At 35.0% G+C, this 24,962-nt stretch overlaps 1 protein-coding gene across 1 annotated transcript in view; it reads left to right on the top strand.

Moving 5' to 3' along the window:
• LRP1B (LDL receptor related protein 1B) overlaps window positions 1-24,962 on the top strand; it is a 699,724-nt gene that overhangs the window by 598,621 nt on the left and 76,141 nt on the right. The window contains exons 59-67 of the mRNA XM_069861579.1: window positions 348-529; window positions 1,218-1,417; window positions 9,932-10,120; window positions 10,893-11,041; window positions 13,693-13,786; window positions 15,347-15,463; window positions 15,644-15,763; window positions 18,597-18,716; window positions 24,817-24,933. Coding sequence (XP_069717680.1) covers window positions 348-529; window positions 1,218-1,417; window positions 9,932-10,120; window positions 10,893-11,041; window positions 13,693-13,786; window positions 15,347-15,463; window positions 15,644-15,763; window positions 18,597-18,716; window positions 24,817-24,933 — 1,288 coding nt within the window. The remainder of the gene's footprint in view (window positions 1-347; window positions 530-1,217; window positions 1,418-9,931; window positions 10,121-10,892; window positions 11,042-13,692; window positions 13,787-15,346; window positions 15,464-15,643; window positions 15,764-18,596; window positions 18,717-24,816; window positions 24,934-24,962) is intronic.

The following is a 24,962-nucleotide window of genomic DNA, read 5'->3' as shown; positions in this document are numbered from 1 at the left end:
AAATGAGGCCAAAAAGAAAATCAGAAACTTAAGATGAAAAATGAAAGACAGAAAACTATTACAGTTTAGTGCATAATGCAGGAACATTGGAAATTTCCTATTTACTAAATCATAATATTCTCCACTCCACACTCCAAAGTGTCACATTGCCTTAGTTACTTCAGAAGTCTTATTCTTTCAGAAGTGTCATTATTTAACAAGCAATAATACCTATTTTTCCGTGTTGTGTGTCACTGTATGATATATATATATAAAACATTTCAGTTTTCTAGTATTATTAATTTTTGAATCTTTGTTCCTTTTCCCTGCATTTAGATGAATAATTTATGACATCTGTACTTTTCTAGGTAGTCCACAATACAGCTGTTCCCAATGCACTGGCTGTTGATTGGATCGGGAAGAATCTCTATTGGTCTGACACTGAAAAGAGAATTATTGAAGTGTCTAAACTCAACGGCTTATACCCTACTGTCCTTGTGAGCAAAAGACTGAAGTTTCCTAGAGATCTGTCCTTGGATCCTCGAGCTGGGTACGAAGCAACCATTTTGCAGTAATTCGTATTTAATCCTAATTTTATGTTTAAATATTTTTTATAAAAACAGAAGAGAAGAAATGCTAATTAGTTTTTTTTATTATCTAACTTCCAGTTACCCTAGATATCAGTTGTCTAAAATGCTTACCATATCACCATTACATATAGAATTGTCATAATAGAAAGATGAATGGAGGTACTAAACCCTTTTTTGTTGTATTTGCTACTCTCTAAATGTTTTCTTTTGGTAGGAAGAAATCATATTTTTTAAAAACTTTAAGTGTGCTACTAAATAACAAATGTTCATATTCCATGAAAGACAATGCTTAGATTTTGTTTATTTTTCACTGAAGAGAACAGTCGTGTTAACACTGTTTACTGGTTTCCAAAATAATTTAGGCCACATCTGAGCAGTACCTCAAGTTCTAAGGGATCAAAACTAAGCAATTTCAATGCACTTTTTACTACTCTATAAGGAATTTGATAAAATCACTTTGAACATAATGACTTTGCTGTTTGACTTCTTTACATGTAACCACTCTCAGAGAAGTCTAGAAAAATCCAAAAAGCTATCTGAAAAATCATAGAATAATTACTGATTTACTCTTGAGATCAAATAAATAAGTTAATTAATTTTGTTATTTTTGCTCTCTAAATGAAGCAACTGTTGTATTTTGGTTTATAGATACTTGTACTGGATTGATTGCTGTGAGTATCCTCACATTGGCCGTGTTGGGATGGATGGCTCCAGTCAAACAGTTGTCATAGAAACACAGATATCTAGACCTATGGCTCTTACAATAGATTATGTCAACCACAGACTGTATTGGGCTGATGAAAATCATATTGAGTTTTCTGACATGGATGGATCTCACAGACATAAAGGTTGGTCAACACCTTTTTTTTTAATTTGTATTTTATTTTTTAAAATAATTTCTATATTGAAAATGTTTTGCATATTACATGTAGTTATGTAAAAAAATGTACTTTAAAACAGTTTTGCAACCTTTATTGATATATTTTATCAATATCTGAAAAGCTGCTTGTCATACTCCTTCTCTGTTGTGAATATGAATAATTTTTAAACAAGCAGTAAGAGAAGTCCATGGAAAAGCTTTCAAAGGAAAACAGAAACTCTAGGAGCTGACTTGGCAACCAGAGGCTGTCCTGTAAACTCTGTACTTTATAATAGTTTATTAACAATATACATCCTTCAATTCACAAAGCCATGAAACTTGGTGGTTGAAAAGCAGAAGGGATAGATCCTGTGTGCCATGTGTCAGGTTATAGTTAAATTCAACCTTTTCTCCAGCCTGGAAATGCCCATTAGTCTGCTCAGCGTGAGTCAATAAGGAGACCAGTATTGAAAATGCAATTTGGAGCTTTCCTGGTAGATGGATAAAATAACAACTTTTTAAATACCAGTGTAGTGAAGCAATCTTTATCCCTGTGTTCTGCTTCTCATCTGAAAGTTAATCAAAAAGCTACTATCTTTTATCTATAAAGTGTTTTTTTATAAAAGTACACTTTGATGAATGGTTCTCATGTTCCAAATGGTGTAATTAAAGATCTTTCACTTTAATTCACATATAGGAAATACTCATTATCGGTATATTGAGTTGGTTTTTTGTTTGTTTTTTTTTTTCTTTTTTGAGATGAAACAATTTTACTTGAGCTCCCTTTCACAAGCTTTTCCCAAACCTCAGAACTACTGCCATCCTGGTAAAATTTCATATATTTTGGGGTTTTTAGGCTTTTATCTTGTACCGGATGCTTCCAACTTTTCTCTAAATCAGAGTTCATGAAATAATTGTATTTTCAGATTGAAGCTTCACTCTGAAATAAAACAAACACACAAATGAAAGTTTAATAGCCTTCTATCCAAGAATAGAAGTTTTAAGTAGACAATGAACAGTTCAGTGACAGTTATTTAAGATGGTAGATAGGAGAGACTACAGCAATAGCTATAAGAGCTGTAAACATTCCCATTAATCTCAGCACTAACTTCCATGTTTTTTTGTAATGAACACAGGACATTCATAACCTGCTCACCTAAGCAGTACTTGACCAGACGTACCCCTGAGTGCCAGCTGCATTCCTGCTGACAGTCTATTTTTCTGACAGATGAAGCAAAGCCACATACTCCTCTTGATGTTATTCCCTGTGCTGCTATCCTGCTATTTTGTTCTCATGCAATTATCCTCTTAGTTTTCTTTCTGGATCTTTCAAAGGAAAGAAGTAAATGATACCCAATGTGTCTCTCTTAACTCTCACCTGACTGCAGTGGTCAAACCCTTCTCAATTTTCTCTTTCAACCTAAAAGTTACAGAATTTTTTCTTCTTCAGAAAATGTTTTCCTGTCACCAAATTTCAGAAGATATCTGCAAAATCCCAGTCATGCTGTCTTTGCTCTGTCTCCAGTCTGTGGATTTCTCTTGCCCAAGTGGGTAAAATCAGCTTTGAATGCTTTTATTTTCACAGAATTCACACCTTCCCTTGAGGATATGTGAATCTAGAAAGAAGGAAATTGTCACAGTTTTTCCACAGCTGGTACCAGTGAGGAGCAGTGTTTCATACAGCAAATTCTCCTTCTCATTCATGAGCATCCACCACTGTTACTTTTAGACAGCTAGATGCATTCATGACTGTGTCTGACTCTCTAGGTATTACAGTGAAAGTGTTAGAAGTAAAGTATTACTGGACATTGCTTAGGCTTTTGTGCCTGAAAGTTTTACCATTTCCGTTTGTGAATGAAAATTTATAAAACTTTGGTACCAGTTAAATATCTGAGGCAAGTTCCAAAGGAGACAGTGTCTGTGTAAATCTGGTGGTTTACATCTTTTGAGGACATATGTATTATAAGGGCAGTTGATTTATAATTATTCAAGCAATAAGAAATATGCTTTGGGACATGCTAAGGTATTTAAGTCGTGGGAGGAAGATTTTTTCCTTAGCAAGTGCTTTTTGTCACTTTCCTTTGTCAGGAGCTTCATTCAAAATGTGATTATCAAACCAAAATCAAGTTGTAGAAAAGTTTGTGTGGATTTAATAAAGAAGCGATAGAATTCTCAGTGTCTAAAACAGATGAAACATTCCTGTAGGTGCTCCAAAGGGTACTTTGAGAATTTTACAAAGCTCCTACATTAATGATCTATTTGTCTTTCATTAAAATCTTTTTCTTGCTGCTCCCCTTCTTCTGGAACCAACTAGCAAATAAGTTTTGTATGTCTTTGTGTTTCAGCACAAGACTAAAAGTATTGTCAGACAATAAAATTTAACAATTGCAAATTAATTTTGAGGAAGCAAAACTATGATTCTTTTTAGCATTCTGGTTTGAGACACTGTAATCCATTTTGATAAGCGCTTAAATAAGAAAGATCAGTTTCACATTTTGTGATAACTGTGTTTCTTGAAGTTATATTGTTCACATGGTCCATTTTCCTTTGTCATTTTGAGATGCTTTGTATTGTAAAAGTTAACTAAGGGTAGGTTGAGTTTATTCTACCCTTTTACTTTTCAAATGGAGAATGATAAAGATGCAGATACAACGTACATAAAATGCTTCCTCACAGAGCAGAGAAAAAAAATCTACATCAGAATCATTTGAATGATGCAACCTGAAGAGCTACTTATAATAAGTGGTTTTTCACCTATTTCTGTGCCCTTTGAGGATGGAGTGAGGTTGCTATGAGGTTTTTCTGAGAGCTGGTTTGTTGGGTTTTTTTTGGATCTTAAATTGACTCTCACAAAATATATCAGAAAATGCCATGGAGAATTTCACAAGACTCAGACAATAAGTATTTTGTCAGAATGGGTGTATCTTGCATCATAAAGAGGTATTATTGTATGAATAGGCTGCAGTGTTCTAGGCTAGATACTTCTTGAGGATAAACAGAACAGTCTTATACTAATTGACATACTTTATGTTAAAACAACGAGTATTTATTACATGCAATGGAATTTGTATGTATTTTGGAAATTTAAGTCTTAGTGTTAACATTTTTTTTGCAACAACTATTTATTTTTTTTTTCTTTCTTACAAATCATGAAGAATTTTGAGGAAAAGAGAACATCTGCTGTTTTTCTCCTGGAAAATTCCTCTGCATTTCAATAGAGAAATGGGCTTTCATAATCGTCAAGAGAGTCCTAGTGAGAACTTTGAAAACATGCTAACTAGGCCAGAAATCTTACAGTACTTGGGAGCTCTTCTTGGCGCTAGGGGCAGCAATGACCTTGCTTATCTATTTGAAGTTTAATGCTTGATTATGTAAACTGTCTTTAGAGCTTAGCCAATTTAGCACTGCAGCATTCACAAATGTTATGCACGGTAAATGATTAAGCAAGCATTGAAGCACTAATCTGGCTAAGCACTAAGCTGGTTTACTTCTACGAGCTTTAAAAAAAAGAACACATTTAAGAATTTGTCAGACTTAACAGCTGCTTTTGGTTCCCACTGCCCAGAGGAGATGCAAGCTTCACAGTTCCCTAGGTATCTGATTGCCTCTTGCAGGTTTCTCTGTCCTTCAGAGCTCCAAAAACCCAGTGGTGCCTACAATTTTCCCATTTCACTCTTTGAAGATGAGAATTTCAGTATAATGAAACTATAAAATTAGAATCTGATAGTCCAGTTTAGGAACTGCAGAAGATTCACCGAGCTGAGATTAGTCCTTAACTATGCCAAGTTCTTTGATGTTTTATACTGTGAAAACAAAAATTAAGTGCTGCATTGCCTCATCTTACAGGAGCATGAAAAGTAAGCAATGAAGAAGTGTTGGACCTTACATGAATTCAGTACTTATAAATGACATCTTTAGTTGTAATATAGTTGAGAGGAACTTTCCTATGGTATTTCAGTTTGAAAAAAAACCTTATCTTCAGAACTGGCTTCTGTCTGAGTGTTTACAAACTTCGTTATCAGTGTACATATATGTAGATTTTAAAGTATCCTGTGTAAGGGCCTTGGGATATTGCAACCTCTTTTCATTTTCAGCACCTGTTATTTCAGAAATTGCTAATTGTAAGGGTTTTGTATGTAGAAAGTGAGAAATTTTGTATGATTCTGAACTCTGCCACCAGCATCTTATGAAATAGTAAATCCAATTATTTATGAAATTGCCCTAATGTAAAAGTAACGTAAGAGATTACAGAAATCATTTCCTTCCAGATTTATACTGCAGTTTTCACAGCTCAAAAATTACAGAAGTCTGAAAAGACGCTTTCTCACAGCAGATGAGAAATAAACAGTAGTTCTGATACTGCAACAGTTTTTTCCCAACTTTTGAGGTGTCTTTGGAATTACTCTTTATAGCAACATCTGATAGCACAAATTGATAATTGCTTCACCTCCTCTACTGGAATCTAGTTCAGTTTTCATAATCGTTCAGATTAAATTCCCCGATTCATATGCCTTCCTAAATCTCATTATTTTATTTTATTCTATTCTATCTCTTTTAAAGGATAATATTTATGAAAAGTACACAGAATGACCCATATTAAAGGCAATTCACACACTTTCATTATTCCGGTGTTCCACAGTCTCCAGTTTTTAAAGACTGTCAACAAGTTTGTTTCTGTATCTTCCATTGTTCCTGTGACAATATGCCCAAATTTGGTTAAACTATGAACTTTTGAAAATAGTTTTTCTTCATGATCACCAAAAACTTGATAGACATTCACTGGTAAAGTCTATAAAGCTTCCATGTGAGCTGAACATGTACCGTCACAAATTTTAAGGGATGGACATTACTTCCTGTGTGTTTGTTCCCATTGGAAAGCAACCAGAAGAGAGAAGATAAACTACAGTTTCTCTTATATTGCTGTGTCTTCCCCTGTTTAGTTGAAAGCAATCAAAAATGGAAAGCAAGTCACAGCTTCTCTTTTTGGATGGAGGAAGCTGCAGAGTGGTGAACAGCTCTTGTAGTTTTGGTGGAAGATAAATGAGAGAAACCAAAGGGGCTTAACACTTTCTGTACTCGGATGACGGCAGGAGATAATCCAGGCAGGAGCACAAAGGGAAATATGAAGGAAGGAATAGTTTGGGGTGCAGAGTAGGGTTGAATACTGAAACCAGGAGCAAGATGTAGAGACTGGTAGGTGCATAAATGGTCTCTATAAATCTGAAAATTAATCAGAATGTTTGAAACTCATTAGCACACTGAGACATTCCTCTCAAATAGTGATTTGTATGGATTTAAGAATAGCTTAATCACTGTTGTAACAATATGGTACTCCACGTGGCTACACTTTAACTGACATATAAACAACTGCTGGTAGTCAAATTAAAAGGCAATAAAACATGAAAAAGTGGGACAATAAAATATTTCAGTCCTAGATATGATCAAATGATTTTATAGGCAGATTTCTGAAAACTTATTCATCTCTTCTCAGAGTATTATTATAAGTCATGTGTAATTGTCAGCTTTAATACCAGACACATTTGTGCCTTCAGATGTTTAGATTTAAGTCTAAATTTCCTGAGCCTTTCATAAAAGTAGTTTTGGGATGCATAACAATTTTTGTGTGAGCTTATTATACTGAAATACTCTATTTTCACTACTTCAATAACATTTTTGACTGAGAAAATATCCTGCCGCTTAATGGTCAAGCTTATCTTCTGTACTTAACCAGTATGGGTATGTGATGTAGATATTACATTTGCAGCAAAGAATATGTATGCATGCACATGTTGCTATGAAATATATTACATGAATTTTTTTTTCTGTTCATTGAATTTGGCAGGTGTTTTTTTTTTTTTTTAAATCAAAGTGTCAATTAAATAAAAGTGATAGTGATTATAGACTGTGTCATCTTTAAAAAAATTAGTGTTTTAATGTAGCATACTTAAATTTAATTACATCTGTCAAAATTACACACTTTTTCACAGGTTTAATAAAAATAATCTTACTGTCATTATTACTTGCATTGTCTAAGCACTTCAGATCCTTTATCAAAAGAAGCAAGTAGTAGGAATAAGCGTTACGCAGAGATAAAAGAGTATTGACTGTGTCTTGAAGAGGTTACAAGTTGAATGTGAAATGAGACAAAAATGGTTGCAAAGGAGCTCAAGTGGAAAGGAGGACAGCTTGGGCCAGTAATTGCAGCACAAGAGCAGATCAGCAATTTCCAAGTTTGTTTATTTTGTAGGCTGTTTTCTTACTAAGTGTTGTCCTTCCTTGATGCAGTTTGTCTTTGGGGGATTCTTAATTCTTCCTAAGAGTTCATTACTGATTGCATTTGGGTCAGGATGTCAGTAGGCTTTTTATTTTTATTTTACTGCAGCTCAGGAAATCTAGAGTTGCAGAGAATGGAATGCAAATTAGCATAACCTGGTTTTTTTAAGATATTTTTCACCAAAGTAAATTTTCTGTCTCTGGGTGCCAAAATCTTTAAGCAGAAACTACTCTAATGCCACGTGGGGAAAATAAAGGTAATTTACCACATTCTTAGCAACAACCTTTAGCAGATACCAACATTGGAACACTAGCTGGGTAAATGCATCTTCAGGAGGAGCATGACAGGAATCTTTGACCCCTTCTCTTCTTGTAGACTTTGTGCTAGGGCATGGCAAGGCTGCAGTCCCTTCTTTTTGGAAAGGGAACAGACAGATCTCTTTCTACCTTCCACGTGAAGTGATCAGTAAGCTTAATCTTGAAACAGGAGCTGAATGCCAAAGAAAATCTAACCTTGATAGATGTGATAGAGATACTTTTGTCATGTTTATTGATTAGGAGTAGTCAGCATTTGTCCTTTTTAAGGACACTTTTTCTTGGCACATGGATATTACCAGCTGACAATGAGGCCTTTTTGCTGTTGTTGCTGTTATTCGGTTTAGTTGGAGTATTTGCTTTGACTTGTGGAAATATTTGTATTTCAGTAAGAGCTGAGTGAGACTGGGCTTCACTTCTTCTACATGACTTCTTCAGTAAGCATATGCTGTAGTTAAGAAATCCTAGGTGGCATGGTTTTCACCCCTGAAGTCAAATTAACATTTTTTTTTTATACTTAAGTAGAAGTACTGAAAAAAATACGAGGGAAAAGAGTTCACACATTTTTATACCAGATACAACTTACAGCACACAAATTTGTATTCTTGAGTCAAAATAAGTACAAGACACAGGAGATGGATGGACATCCATTTCAAGTCTTTGCACGCTTATCATATTTCTTCATAATTGTGTATCTCCCTTTTTGGAGGTACTGTGTGTGGCTGTTCTCCTTTTAAGCTCATGCAGCACTTTATCTCCCTTTAGTATGTTATCAATAGTAATTTTCGTTTGTGTTCAAGTGCGTAATATTTTTTTTTATTTCCCACTGCTTCTGATCTGTTGCAAGTGTCCCATTTTTCCCTTTTACTACCAAATTATATTTCTTCCTCCTATTTTATACAGTTTTCTGATAGGCCTGTGCCTTCCTTTTCTTTTCTCCCTCCACTTCCTTATCACATTTCTCATCTTTTTCATGGTCAAGCCCTGTTTGGGATTAGTATTGAGTGTAAAATAATCCAGGATTTATGTATAGAAGGAAACCCTAATTGAGAACTGTAAGTGGCCGTAGAAGGCCTGTTGGAAAAGGAGGGATTGCAAGGGACTCACCCATCTCTGGTAGGAGGAGGCTGTGGTAGGAAAAGGAATCATAAAAGCAAATTTGAGTTTTCACTCAAATTAATTAGGGTGGTGATTTTGCATTCTGTGTTTTTTGTCCATCATAATTATTGAATATGTTGTTGAATATGCCCCCATGTTGCACTTTACTATGCAAATAAGTGTCTTGAAAATCAAAACGAGTATCAGTTTTAATTAACAAGATTCTGTTGCTGGCACAAAGTAATTGGACTAACAATTGTACGGTTAGTTATGACAGGAATCAGCAGTAAGCCCTCTTAATGCTATGTTTATTTTAATGCAAAACATTTTCGCCAATCTCTTTTGTCAGTATATTTTGCCAAAAACAAAGCACTATTAATTGCTTTAAAGTGTGTTAGAGACAGTGCATCTGAAGATGTATGGCTTACATATTATATGTATTCTAATAACCTTTATCCCTCTCAGACAGCAAATTAATGTTGGCCTTCTGTGAAGAATAGGTGAAGTAATACTTATGTTATGTTCTACTTTAAAACTTGTCATGTCATTGGTTTAGAATCTGGAGATGGTTTTTGTCAACTGAAATACTTTCATTTCCTTAACACTGATCGGGCCAATTAGCGCTAAGGAAGCAGAGCTCATACCCCATCCATCTTTATCGTAACTAGTAATAAAGAACCCTCTAGGCTTGACATATTGTCATGACAATTATTCTCAAGACATTATATAGCAGTTGTATCTGTCAACCTATGCAGTATGGAATCTTTTAACTGGCAGTCTTCCAAGAATGAACATTAATCAGCATCTCTTCTTACAGTCCCTAATCAAGATATTCCAGGGGTGATTGCACTAACATTGTTTGAAGACTACATATACTGGACAGATGGGAAAACCAAATCACTCAGCCGTGCCCACAAAACCTCTGGATCAGACAGACTATCACTGATTAACTCGTGGCATACCATAACAGACATCCAGGTGTATCATTCTTACAGGCAACCTGATGGTAATTAACCTGCCTATACTTTCTGTACAGCCTATTGATGTATTTCAAGTAGTAGCAAGTTGCAGAGTTAATGGAAGCTTGTTTATCTGCAGTGATTTATTGTTATTTATTTTGTTTCAAATTGTGGAAGATTTCAAATTAGCATTTTTAACATAAGCTTATGATTAATGTTGTAAGAATGTCTGGTATTAAATAAATATTATGTATCTTGTTCAGTGACATAATCCCAATTTGGGTGCTTAAAAATTAACCCAGGTCCTGACCAGAAGTGTAGAATGTTAAGTTGCATTACAGTCCAGGATACCAATTTTCAACGTAGGAACAATGTGTTATGAAAACATTTAACCTTATTATTTGACAAGTTAATAATGTAGAAGAATCACGTTATTTAGAAACATGTCGCACTGAGAGAATGTCAGAGAATGTAGGCGTTATGATTGTGTCTGATCTCCTGATGTCCCTGTATTTGAGTTGTAAATGAATACAATTTGGCACTTGACCTAGATAGGCTAATTTTTTGTCTCATTATAAAAAAAAATAGTGCTTCTTTCTTCGTCTAATCCTTCCAATGTTGAATATATATCCGCAGTAATAATTAATTTTTGCATACAAAAAAAAAAAAGAATAGCTTAAAGGCAAAAAAGAATGTTGCCTGCCGTGGGTTATTGTTTTGAGACATTCCATTGTAAAAATAGGATGTGTAATTCTTCCTCTATAAAGCAGATACCCTGAAATAATAGGCTCTGATATTCTTTTCCTATTCTGTCCACAGTGTCTAAACATCTGTGTACAGTAAACAATGGTGGTTGCAGTCATTTATGCCTTCTAGCCCCTGGTAAGATGTTTACTTGTGCCTGTCCCACTAACTTTTACCTCGCTGCGGACAACAAGACGTGCTTATCCAACTGTACTGCCAGTCAGGTACGTGCATACAAAGGGAGGGGAGAGTGAGTGGGAATTATCTATTACAGAGTTTCCACACGGTTTTAAATAATGAATGCTGGTGCCTGTGAAATGTGGACGCATCAGTCAAAGGAGCTGAAGACAAGGTAACTCATGGGTGCATTTAAAGTGTTTCGTCTTCAAGGTTATTAGATGAAAATAAACTTGCAATTGCCTTTTTTCCGGAGAATGTGGAATTTGTTCCCTTTCAACTGTGGATGTTTCTGCCAGTCCCTAGAACAAATGCAGCAACTAAACCCATAAAAATTGCTTTGAAAAAGCATTTATATAAAATATGGAACATAAATATAGAAAGTGTTTATAACAATGATTTGGGAGTATTCATGCATGAATGAACTTTACATTAATACAAGAAATTGAGCTCAGTTCAGTTAGCTAGATAGGGTTACATTAAAGGCAACCCAGTAGCTGAAATAGAAATAGTAGTATGTGCAATTAATTAACAATTTCATTAGTTATGACGAGGTCTTATGGGAGTTTGATTCCCTAGTACTTGAAATAAATACTTGTTATTGTTTTTTATTAAAATATGAGGTAGAATAAGTAGACTGTGTGATTTCTTATAAAAGAACCACTTTGATGAAAGTCTTCAGACTGTTCTACCCAGAAAGTTAGTTGGTTCTGTATCATGACGCATTTTGTCTGTACTCGTTAGAGAAAGGGTTTTACCCTTAGTTTTTGTGAAACAGTGGTTATCTTCATAAATGGTATACAGTTTTATTCAAGCAATAATATTATTTAAGAAACCTTCCTGCCGTCTTCTTCTGTTCCCTTAAGATGTTGGGTGTGATTTTACTTTGTGCGTAATTTCTTTTCTATTTTCTGTCTGCTTGTTACTTCCCATTAAATGATGAACAAACCCAAAGTGTTACAAACTTGTAAAATGAGGAATTCCTTACATATTTTTCTCCCATATGTAGCTTCCCAAACATGTTTGGTTTAAAAAACAGCACTTTCTTCTGGTTTTGGGGATTTTATTTAAATTTGTATTAAATAGCACTGGAAGCTTATTCCACAGTGAACTTGTATGCTAACAGTTCATCGAATGGCTCTATTCCCTGTTATTTAGTAGCCTGCGCTGAAGGATGACATCATATTTTGGATTCTCGAAATAGCAATTGTAATAGCAGTAGCAATATTTTATCAGTTTTGGATTCCATAGGATGGATGGCAGGGTTAAACAGAAGAAGCTGCTTCATACAGACAGTTACAGGTTGACATTGTTTATTATTTGCTTTTTCCAATTTCGAATTCTGTTTACGGCTTGATAATTTGTCAGTCTGTTGACATTGAATGTGGAGGTCAGTGGCAAAAATAGACTTTGTTAGTTAAGATTTTTGGATTATGCTGTGGGATCATAGCTGTTCCTCTGTTGCTCTTGAACATCCACTGTTAAGTGTTTCTGAAGAAGTTGAGTGTCTGATTTTACACATCTGCAGAATTTCAGCTGTCTTTTGAAGGCTAATTTGACCTGAGAAATTGTTTATTGCAAAGCGCATCAGACCTTAGAACACAGACTCTGGCCATTCAGGGCCATTCCAGTCACATCCATGACTTTGAAACGCGATTCTGCATAGAGTCAGTTTAGAAGAGAATGTAAGCATTTTCATGCACAGCGTAGCAGGATCTAAACACTTGAAAAGAGTTAAAAAGCTGAAAGACTAAGTTAGCAAATAGAAAATATTAAGAATCAGAATTGTCTGAGTGTCTCCTACATTTGAGGGCCTTCTGCTGAGCTAGTCTGAGATGCATACCTTTGTGGAACAGTTTTAACAATTTAGAATAGCTGTGTTTCAAACCCAGTCTGTTATGCAGAATGTCCCTCAGTGGAATACAAGAATGGTATAGGTCCTACTACGTAAATGGCTTGAAACCCATAGAACATATTCATACAGAATTTTCTCCTTTGTATTAGCTACATAATGAGCTCTGATTTGAGGTTTGGCCATAGAAGATTGCATCAAGTAATTCTGCTCTTTGTTTTCTTTATATTCTTCTTCCATTCAGAACAGAGGTACAATGTTACCTGAGATCACAGTAGAGGCTCTGCGAAGGTCTTAGAATGGATTTTTCTTGTTTGTACAAATATTTTATCCATTTGAAAGTTGGAAGGCCTAGCTTCTGATTTTCTCTTTTAATTCAAAGAAATAAGCAATACTGTATGCAAGTACAGTGCTGCGTGTTAAGGCCCTTTGCTGTAACTGTCAGTGTTTTGGTTTACATGGAAAAATTATATTAAGTCAAATTTAACAGCCTACAAAGACCATTTAAGAATTGAAATGGCTATTTTGAACAAGATCTTAAAGGACTGAATCATAGAATGCAACAAAATGCAATGAATGATTCATATCAGGGGCACTGTAAATCAGTGCAGCAATGTTGTCTGAAACTGCATTGATTCTTATCAGTGGAGGTCTCAGTGCAAAACACCTCCAGAAAAAAGAATATTTAAAAAATAAGGTTTGTGAAATTAACAGCCGGAGTTGGTTAATGGAACCATGACTTAAGCAGTGTGTATAATTTTTCATGGCCTGTACTATTTCTGTTTAAAAATAAGTATGTAAGAATTCATATCATAGTTTTTCTTCCTTCTTTCTTTCCTTTTACAGTTCCGTTGCAAAACTGACAAATGTATTCCATTTTGGTGGAAGTGTGACACTGTCGATGACTGTGGAGATGGCTCTGACGAGCCTGAGGAATGTCGTAAGTGCATTCTGGATTTGGAACTCATTTGTGTCAGTAGAGTCCAAATCAAATACAACACTTTATGTATGTTAGGAAGGGGTGAGATGGTGGTCTTAAAGCTTTGGTTTGCAGAACCACTTCCTTGTCTTGAGCTGGAGAGCCCAGAACTGGACAGGGGACTCCAGATGGGGCCTCACAAGGGCAGAGTAGATGAGGAGGAGGAGAACCTCCCCTGACCTGGTGGCCATGCTGTTCTTATTACACCCCAGTATACTTTTCACCTTCTTGGCCATGAGAGCACGTTTCTGGCTCATTGTAAACTTGTTGTCCACCAGGACTCCGAGGTCTTTCTCTGCAGAGCTGTTTTCCAGCCAGTCAACACCTAACCTGTAGTGGTGCATGGGATTGTTCGTCCCTAGGTACAGGACTCTACACTTGCCTTTGTTGAACCTCATTAGGATCCTCTCCGCTCAACTCCGCAGCCTGTCAGGGTCTTGCTGAATTGCAGCACAGGCTTCTGGTGTATCAGCCTCTCCTCCCAGTTTTATGTCATCAGCAAACTTGCTGAGTGTACACACTGTACCCTCATCCAGATCATTGATTAATATGTTGATTAACCTGAAGGTAGAGCATATATACAGTGTATTTCTTGATAACTTCCCATAGTCCAAATAGTAGGTTATTGCAGTGTTTCCTTGTTGAATTGTAGACAGCTGGAAGTAAATTATAATGATGTTTTCAGCGTCACAAAGGATGGTTGCTGTGACAGCTGACTGCAAGTTTACTTACTTGTTCACAAAGCACCTATCTAGTGTACTGGATTCGTAAACAGTAATATCAGTTGATGATTATATGTTTCAGTCCTATACATTGACTACCTTAATACTATATTTAAATCCACATAAATCAAAAGACTGTTGCCCTCCTTTCTCAAGCTCATACACACAAAATGCTTCACTAAGTGTTTTACAATCTTCTGGTAAAGTAGCAGTTTATTTCATTTTTTTTTTGTGTTGAATCTCTCATCCATACTGTTACCATTTTATAATTAGTTCTCTTCTGCTGTAGAGGCCTTTGATGCAAGCTATAACATATGTGATCATTCTACATAAGATTACATTTTAAGCTACTCTGTTTATATGAAATATTACTGTAGAGGTGCATAATTGCTCATTCGCTCAAATGGCAGTGGCTGTGAGAATGAAAATGTTGGATGTTTCAAGAGAAATAGAATTAGGCTGGGATAGATTAGTTTCTTATATCCAGATTTGAACTCAAGTGTTTATAGCCTAAATTGCAAGTCTCTGTTGAGCTGATATCATCAACCTGTAGAGGGTTGCATTCTGTTTCATTAGTAATGCAGAACCATAGTTGTGAGAATTTAAAATCTCAGACTTTGAAACTAATTTTAAATAATACATGTACATTTAAATTATGAATATGTCCTCAGATTGAGACTATATAGGCAAAGGCAATGGTTTATAAGTTCTTTTGATTAGTCCATAGTGGAAGAACAACACTATTGATACTCTAACCATTCCTGTGATAGTGTTGATAAGCAGTTTTCTTTTTAATCAGCTGAATTCAGATGTCAGCCAGGACGTTTCCAGTGTGGAACTGGACTTTGTGCTCTTCCAGCCTTTATCTGTGATGGAGAGAATGATTGTGGGGACAATTCTGATGAACTGAATTGTGGTAGGTGATTATTTATATTGTAGACTTAAGAAACATGCTAAACTGATTTATATGCCCTGCTATAAGTTTTGTCAAGAAACTAATTTTTTATTTTTATTCTTCTGCCTTTAGATTTTTAATTATTTTAATCTTTATCTTTTAATCTTTTTAACTTGATATTTTTATTCTTTTAACTTACAGACACACATGTCTGTCTGTCAGGTCAGTTCAAGTGCACAAAGAATCAGAAGTGTATTCCAATAAATCTGAGATGCAATGGACAGGATGATTGTGGTGATGAAGAAGATGAAAGAGACTGTCGTAAGTAATCTTTAGAGACTTTTGCTCTGAACACCTTATCTGGTTTTAAACAGGCAACTGAAGTATATGTCAAGTACTGTAAGTGTTCTTTATGTAAACCAACATGCAAACATGCAAAGCAGTTGAAACTTGGCATGGTTTGATGTACAATGCTTCATATACAAGAGAAAAAGCTAAAATGTCATTTATTAACTTCATTTTTTAAAAGTCATTGCAAAGAAGACAGTTAATCTCAAGCATTTAATTGGGTTGCTGACTTAGGATGAAACACTCACTTTACTCTTAACCACCTCACAAATGATTTGTTTTCTTGAGGCTTTCATCTGCCATGCCTTGCAGCATTTCAATGCAAAAAGATGGATTTCTACGTCTTCTATTGAAAAGGGTGTAGATCCATAGCTCCTTTACGTTCTTTTTCTTTGATGGAGTTTACCTTTTCTACTCCCTTTCCTCTGGGGGGTTCTTCACTAATTGAAGATTTCCAATTACTCAACTTTTAATATATCTTACTTTTCATAAATTCGTTTTCACTTTGTATTTATTAGATATAAGTAGAGAAAATATTTTCAGATTTACAATGGAAATGTATTGAACAGCCCATGTCTTTGATCATTTTGTAATTAAAATTATGATGCTGTCTTGAAATACAACTCTGTCCTTCACTTGATTCATTATTCAGGTCTACTGCTGATCTAAGGTGCTTATTCCTGTTTTCTGAGTTAGTTTTCTCAGGGTTTGCACATGCTGCATTTCTGCAAAGAGCGTGGCCTTCTCCAAGGGAAGGGTTGCTAAGGATACAAAGGCTTTGTTGATCGTCATGTTTAATGGCCATCTTTCAAACAGCTCAGCAGAGCTGTAGCCTCTGACAGATGGTGTTATATGTTGTTTTGCATGTTGCGTTTCTTTAAAACCTGATTAAGTGGGGTCAGGTAAACTCCCGTGGAAGAGATTGCTTTTTTCATTATAAAGAACTGCACGTGGTATGTGAAAGGTTCCCAAAAGCTTGAGGTATAGCTGACACAGATGAAATCAGAGCAGCGGAGTCTGCAGCACAGTAGTGCTCAGGGACTGTGGGAGAGAGAGGGTCAGGGTCAGTGGTGATAGAGATGAAAAATTCTTATTTGTTAGTGGGGATAGGACAGTGTACTGTGACATAAAGCAAGCTTTTGAATTGTCTGAAGCTCAGCCATATCAACTCACCTGCAAAGATCTAGTGGGGAGTTGGGGAGGTTAATTATATACAGGTTTTATTTCTCTTCTGTCTTACCAAGCCTTTATGAGCTGCCCTCTTAAGAAAGTTAACTGTGCTAGTTTATATTTTAATAAAACCTCACTCGTGGCTTCTGAGAACTCTTCAGTTGCCTTTGGGGAGATTATGAAAAGGAGAGGTTTTAAGTAGGTCAGCCAAAAAATCCACATTGACGTGGGTCCGGTGACAAGACAGATAACAGATGAGATTGTCTGTTTAATTCTATGTTCACGGGACTACAATTCATAAGATATAGAGCTTTTCTTCAGCTCTACCACCATTTTGGTTTAGATATCTGGTGACTTTGAAAACGTCACATTTTGTACTTAAGATTTTCTGTATGTAAAGTGGACATGATTACGCTGATTTTCCTTGTAAAGCACTTTGAAATCTCCTAGTGAGGTGTCCTAGCTGAGGATCGGTATTATTTCTTATAGGTATAGTTAGCAACATAGCCAGGTCTAAATGCTTTATGATTCGAGCACTGTAAATTTATGGAAACTTGACCCTGAAAGAAATGATTCACCAACTTTTAACAAACTTAAACATTTTTGTCTCAAACCCAAGAGACAAGAATGATCGTATCAAGGAGCAAATTGCTTTTCAACAGGGATAGTAAAGTTCATTAAAAGAACCTTATGGAGTTCACTAGGGAAAAGCAGGACAAACATTCATGTGGGAAAACATCATAAAAAAACCCCAGATCATGATGTTTTCCACCTATGTTCAATTCAGTTTAGAACAAGTTGGAGATTCTTGTGCATGTGCATATCTAAATAATTACGTATCTGATCATAAATAGATAGCTCACAGTCCAGTCCATATATACATATATATATATATACACTTTACTATTCTTGCTTCTTAGTTTAGGAAATAGGAAGGTCTGGCATATATACTTGTGAGGGAGTTGATGTAGACTCACATGAGTGCACTGAGCCTCTTTTTTGTTTTCAAATGGCTTTTCTAAAGTTAAAGCAGTTAAATTTTAACTTGAAGCATCCTGAAAGAATAAGATGAAGACTAGCTGCATCTTTGCATCTTTATCTTGCTGTACGATTAATTAAAAAACTTGGTTTTCCAAACTGATAAGTAAAATAATTCTCAACATTTTCTCAATATTAACCCATGGGCTATGTTAACAGCAAGCACAGAATTTACTAAAACTGTATGTAATTTTGATTACCTTTTCAATTAAAGCATTGAGAGATGCCGTAGTCCTTCAAACTAATTGACCTTCAGAACTGAAAACTGATGGCCTAGGGAGCAAGGAAAAAAACTGATGGCTTTACTGAAGTGGTTCAATTGTATCAATGTTAAGCTGACTTGTTGTTAAAAGAACATCACAATAAATCCTTTGTTTGTTAGATTTGTTTGACCTTACTCTTTTGTGTAAAATAAGATATAAAAAGATTAAATTACAAGCAATATAATCCTGAATACTCTTTTCTTACAGATTTTACGTAAGTGATGCTAGACACCAAATTTCTGAGTTTTGAATACTTAATATTCATTTCATTGAAACAAATATTTTGAATATTGGCAGAAATGTCTAGATTTAATTTTAAATTCTTTCATTTAAAGCTGAAAACAGTTGTTCTCCAGACCATTTCCAGTGTAAAACAACAAAACACTGCATTTCTAAACTGTGGGTTTGTGATGAAGACCCAGATTGTGCTGATGGATCAGATGAAGCTAACTGTGGTGAGTATGCCAATACTTTTGAATGTATTACTGCAGTAGCAAAAGGGAAATCTCATCTCACTAAATATGTCCTCTTTCAGTATATGATAATACCTATCTGATATGATAGCTGTATGTGGCTCATACAGTTCTTGTTGGATGATAATCTTTGTGTGAGTAGTCTATAAACTTCATATACTTTATACTACTTTATTGGTAAGAGCTGTAAATTAATATCTCACTGGAAATATAGTGACATTCTTTATTTATCTTACGGTGTTATCCAGTTTTTGTCAATTCTCTGTGTACTTTGTTGCTGTTGGAGCTAATAAATAGTGAAAAATAGAATAATTTGTAATTTGTATTAGTTAAGGCTGGCTGTGCAGAAGGGTCCAGAGCGGATTCCAACTTGACATGACAAACTTTTAATTCTCTCTATGAGCACCAAGGAGTTATGCATCCTAACACACCGCTCCACAAACTACATCCCCGTAGAACTTCTTCAAGAAACTTCCAAGAAATTTCATTGTTGTTTTGAAGATTTATTGTTGGATCAAAACTATAACTCTACAGGTTATAGCATGTTTGTCATTGACAGGAAGGATGAATTGATTATGTTTCTGCAGAAACAGTTAAAATTATTTTTATAAGCAATATTCATAGAAAGTTGAAAGTATATAAGCTGTTCTCACATTGGTCCGTATATGATATTGGTTTATATGCTTGCTGTTCATCATCATGTCATATGGAAAAAAGTAGTAGTAGCTGTTCTCTGTCATTGTTTGCATTGTTGGAAAATAGCAAGTCTGCTCTTTTATTGTACTTGAAAGAAACCAGTTAATACAATATTCCACCTGGGAAATGGATTACAGATAATCAGCCAGAATGAGTGGATCAGTATTATTGGAAAATCATTCAATGTGGATATCAGTTCAAGAGCTGCACTGACCAAGTGCAGAAATACTTCTTGAAATTTTGAGAGAAGTCTTTAAAGGAAAAGGTGGAAGAGAACAGGAAAAATACTTGTACAAAGTATTCAAAGCTGACCATTATTTGTCCACACATCAATAAATGTTTTGGTTGAAGCGCATGAGTCTGGACAAATTTTTGCTACCGCTGGGGCAACAGAATAACCAAATTGCAGGCTGTAATCAAGAACAAAGCACTGAGACAGCCAAATTTCTGTGGATATGTTTGAAGCACTTGACAGAAGCAAATACATGAAAATGTAGGAGCTCGTAAATATGCCTGGGAAATTGAATTCATCCTCAGCACTGAAAATCCAAGACAGTCATTTGAATTGTCAAGAAGGGGACAATAAGTAATCATACTAATTGGAGAAGTTGCAATGCAAGAAATTATTTGGCTTGAAGAAAGAGTGAGTGCAAAGGAGATGAACCTTTGTCATAAAGACTTTATATTCAGTTCTGGGCTGCTATAGAACAACCCCCACATTACTCACCTTCTGATCCACTTCACAGATGCTTTCTCCTGCATTGTTGTTCTTCACCTTGATGTCCGACATCCTGTTTCTTTCCAATTTGGACAGCATTCCAGGCTTCCATATTGTGGATTCTTATTTTGAGTAACCCATGCAAGCCCAACTGCCATGGCACAGAGCTTTAATTATTTATCTCATAATGTCCTCAATACACAGAGATTGAAAGCAAGGAGGAAAACAACCAACCAACCAAGCACGCTAACACTGAAGAGAAAAAAATTGTATTTATTATAGGTACTTCACTTTGATTCCTAATTTTAGCCAACAGGAATTATAAAGTCCAAATTACTGAAACAATTAAGTACTGTAGAGGTTCAGTGCTTGCAATCCCAAATTCAGTAGGTTTTTTCAGTCATAATATGTACAACAGATTATGCTGGTTCATACCTAGGACTCATCTTGCCTTTTATTCTATCTGTGGTAGTGACTGAAAACTAGTACATAGGGAAGAATATGTGAGCAGAGCAGTCTTGTAATAAAACTTCCTTGTGGTATTTTTACAGCCTCTAACAATTTGAGAATCAGAGATTGTAAGTCAAATATATCTCTTATTGCAACTACCCTTGATGGATTTCAGTCTTCTTTAACCTTTCTAAAGTCTGCACAACATGATGCAATAAGGACTTCCACGGCTCAATTGCAGACCTCCCTGCAAAAACACCTGCATTTTTATTTTAAATCTACTAGCTGCAATAATGCTCTTATTTTGAGTGTTGGAGGAGACAGAACAATTTCTTCACATCCGCAATCTGTGCCACACAACAGTTACATGCACATAGAACAACTGAGCCCTGACAAGAACAGGATGGCTTCAATCACATTTTAAAGTTCTCCATTTTAGCATTTGAGAGATGTTTATTTTACCTTATTACAGCAGTAGTTTTGACATGGCTTGGTCTTCTGTGTTGGTGTTTGGTTTGGGGATTTTTTTGTTGGTTGGTTTGTTTGTTTTTAATTTAAAGATGGTTATTTTTATGAACAATGTTTGATATAATTAAATTATACAGTTGCAAGTTGAGTATATGAAAGATATGCATATGTTAGTGCTATTACTAACGTTATCTTTTATAGCGCATTTTTTAAATGCTTACAATGCAAAGCTTATGTAAAGCATAATCTCTTTTTTGCTTAAGTGCTCCATAGTCATGTATATTTTACATAGTTTACATTTTCTAGTGTGTGTTGTAGGAGATGTTATATTCAGTAAATTTTTCAGCAGCAGCCTGAATGTAGGTAGTCTCCTACGGTTACTTTCTGACCTAGACAATTGAAGTGGAGTTAGGAAATGTATGCTTATTAATGCACACATGGTGTTTTTTAAAGAAAAGTAAGGAGAGTTAGTTCATGCTTTTTTGTCCAGACAATTAAAAAGAGCCAGTAGATTATGATAATCCTTGCTCACAACTCAATATTTTACATCACAAAAGGCCTTGTTTGATCTAGAATCTGAAGAAAATTGTGTGCAGTCTTAGCAAGTGATTATAATCTGCTTTAAAGGTTATATATATTTCAGGTCTTTATTAGCGTAATGTGTCAACATTAGCATGACTGCTTTCTGCTTCCTCACTTTTTAATATTAATTTTATTTTTAGCCTAATGAGTCAAAGTTGGACTTGGTGATCCAGTGGGTCTCTTCCAACCTGGTTATTCTGTGATTCTGTGAAAGTTGTTTGTTTTGTTTTCCTGGTGATGAAGAATATGCTTTGTGAGAGCATATTCTATCCATTATATAAACTTAAACTTCCTTCAACAGGCTGATAATTTCCAGCATCAGTGACAGCCTGCCAAACTCTAAAAAAGCTAGCTAATGCTTCATGAAAAGCAAGATTCTCTTTATTTGGGATTTTATCACTCTCAGGCTTACACACACGAACACACAAATGCTCAAATGCACTCATGTATGGAATTAAAATCCCCAAACAGCAGTATAGTGCAAATAGTGTTTAAATTTATAAGGATTGGCATTTGAATCAAAACTCTTTTAGGGTGCATACGCAATATTTTGGGGTTTGGTTTATTTTCTGTTTAAGCCTTCATCCTCTTTTTTCATGTCCTTTGAGAATTATATCCAAAATGAAGTCCTAGTTAGTCGCGGACAAAAGAAGAACCCAAACCAACCAGCAGCTACCTCAGGCAGTCACACAACTATCTGAGAAGGGGCCACGTCCCATTGAAGTAGATCAATGAATCTCAATAATTACTTGAAGAGGGAAATATGAAAACTGAATTATTATGACATACGTCTATGCCTTAGTACCATGCCTATCTGAACTTTCACATTTTAAGGTGGCCTTATTTTAAGAAAAATGGAAAGCAATTTAGTGTTTAATACAGCAATGACAAAATGTGTGAACTTTTCAGGGTTCCACTCTTCAAAAAATAATGTCTTGCACTTTGTCCTTTAGAGCTGAGTAGATCAGTCTTTCTGAAAAATCAGATATTTGTTACACAACTTCCCAAATCTTTCTCTTTGTTATATCTTAGTTCCAATATCCTAGGGTCTTCCTAAGCTCTCATTAACATGAAGAAGGAAATAAAAGATGGGCAAGTCTGGTTTCTAAGACGTTGCAAAATGTAAGCTGTTGTGAGAGATCAATCAACTTAAAGGAAGTGTAAAGCTTTCACAATGGTGAAGTGAAGAAGATAGAGCCTTACAAATGTTAAAATATTTTCTATAAGGAAAGAATGAAATATTTCTTTGTGTTTTCTAAAAGCAGAGTAAGAAGGGGATGATTAACATTCAAGTGGTAATCATAAGTTTAGACCAAGCATAGATAAATTAAAAAAAATAATCCAGATTTTCTTCACAAGTATAAAGAGAGCAATGCTAGAAAATGGATTTAGCATCCTTGAAAACCAGATAATTCTTTATCAAGAATAAGAAAAGATATATTGCATGTTCTCTCATCTTAGCAGGTGGCTGAAATGAGGGGATGTTGCCTCTACTTTCTGTATATTACTGATTCAATCTTGGTATTTCTATTGAATGTGGAAGGATAAATAGAATATAATCTGTCATTAGTCTTTAGGACTCATTTTGTGGGCAGATGTGTTAATGGGAGATTGTAAACTTTACTAGAAATACTCTGATAAATATAGGATGGATTGCTGGTTTGAAACTTTATCTTTTGCAAAGCTACAGAAGATAAATACAGGAGTGTCTTATTTTTGAAGGGGGGGGGGATATTTTTATGTAAGATAATGTTAAATGTTTTCAAAGTACTTTCCAGCATTTGTAGGTAGATGACAGTATATGCAAGTATTTGAAATGCCACAAATGAAATGTCATTGGCTGTCATCTTGAGAAACATGGTAGGAAGAAGTATTTTGGGAGATAATGGCTTACAATCACAATAGTGGCTGAGAATAAGTGCAAATAAATGCAAAAGGCACTAGTGTAATGACTAAATTTCTGAGTGTACACAACTGGACTACAACATCATTTACCTCCACCTTGTTTATATTCAAAGGTAGTTTTGGCTTGTCACTCTAGTTCCAGAACCACACCTAAAACAAAGCACAAAAAGCAGTAATTAGGGCCATAGTATCAAATCTAATATCTCTACTTTATCGTCCTTTGCATTTCACTGGCAGAGAATGCAGGTTGATTTAAGCTAATGTTTCAGTTCTACTTCATTCCGTCAGTTATTAGAACTCAATGAGTTGTTGTGATAGCAATATGAAGTCTGAACTGACATGCTATGAAATAGCCTAATGGAAATTTTAAAAGATTCTATTGAAATATTATCACAGTGGCATGTAATTTTAAATATGTCATTGAGGCTTTTACACAGCAAACTTTTTTTTTTCTCTCCCAAGAAAATGTCACTGATATCTTTTTAATTTACTTCATTTCATCTCAGTCCTTAGAACCCAAAATAATTATTCAAGAAATAAAATGTACAAATAAAACACAGAAACAGCTCCTTCCTGATGGAGTAGTTCAGGATGTTCATGCATCTACAAGAAGCTTTGCTTACAATGCTACTGTGTAAACAGGAAAGCTCATTAAAAATTTATTATGTGAAGAAACTTAATCTCAGTTTAGCATTATGTGCTTTATAACGTTTTACTTTGTATAAGCAGACTCCCAATCCAAAACAACAGAAAGTGACTATATAAGTCAAAATGCAACGTTTTCTGTCAGGTATGATTAGTCTTAACTTATTATGTACAAACATAACTTTTGAGAAATGGATTTTGTACGTTTTTTAATAAAAATGTTGTTTAGTGTGATCTGATCTTTTGTAAAGCAATTTTACAGTTAAATTCTAGTAAAAGTCAAAGCAGCTTTTGAGATTCAATGCAATAACACCCTCTCTTCAAACTAATTTTTCATCACTTCTGAATTTCATATTTTTTAATATAACTGATCGTGTATGCAGTCCATATTTTAATTTTATAATATTTATAACCATGTATCTTTAGGTGCAAATGGATAAATAGAATCTTAAATAATGTGGTATGAGAAATGAATTATTTCCAAAAGTAACATTTTGAGTATAATGGTTGTTTCTTCCTAAAGGTACCTGTCAATACTGTCTTGTCACTGTTAAGTAACAGTCTTTCCCATTTTGACTCTGTCTGCAATGATGTAAGTGATATTCATCTTAATTGCAGATAAAAAAACTTGTGGGCCTCACGAATTCCAGTGCAAAAACAACAACTGTATTCCAGATCATTGGAGATGTGACAGCCAGAATGACTGTGGTGATAATTCTGATGAAGAAAACTGCAGTAAGTAACTTTTACCTAAGTACATGTTT

Source organism: Phaenicophaeus curvirostris, chromosome 7 (assembly GCF_032191515.1).
Source record: "Phaenicophaeus curvirostris isolate KB17595 chromosome 7, BPBGC_Pcur_1.0, whole genome shotgun sequence".
Taxonomy (NCBI): Eukaryota; Metazoa; Chordata; class Aves; order Cuculiformes; family Cuculidae; genus Phaenicophaeus; species Phaenicophaeus curvirostris.
Note: the sequence above shows the minus strand (reverse complement) of the source record. Positions and strands in the feature narration are given on the sequence as shown.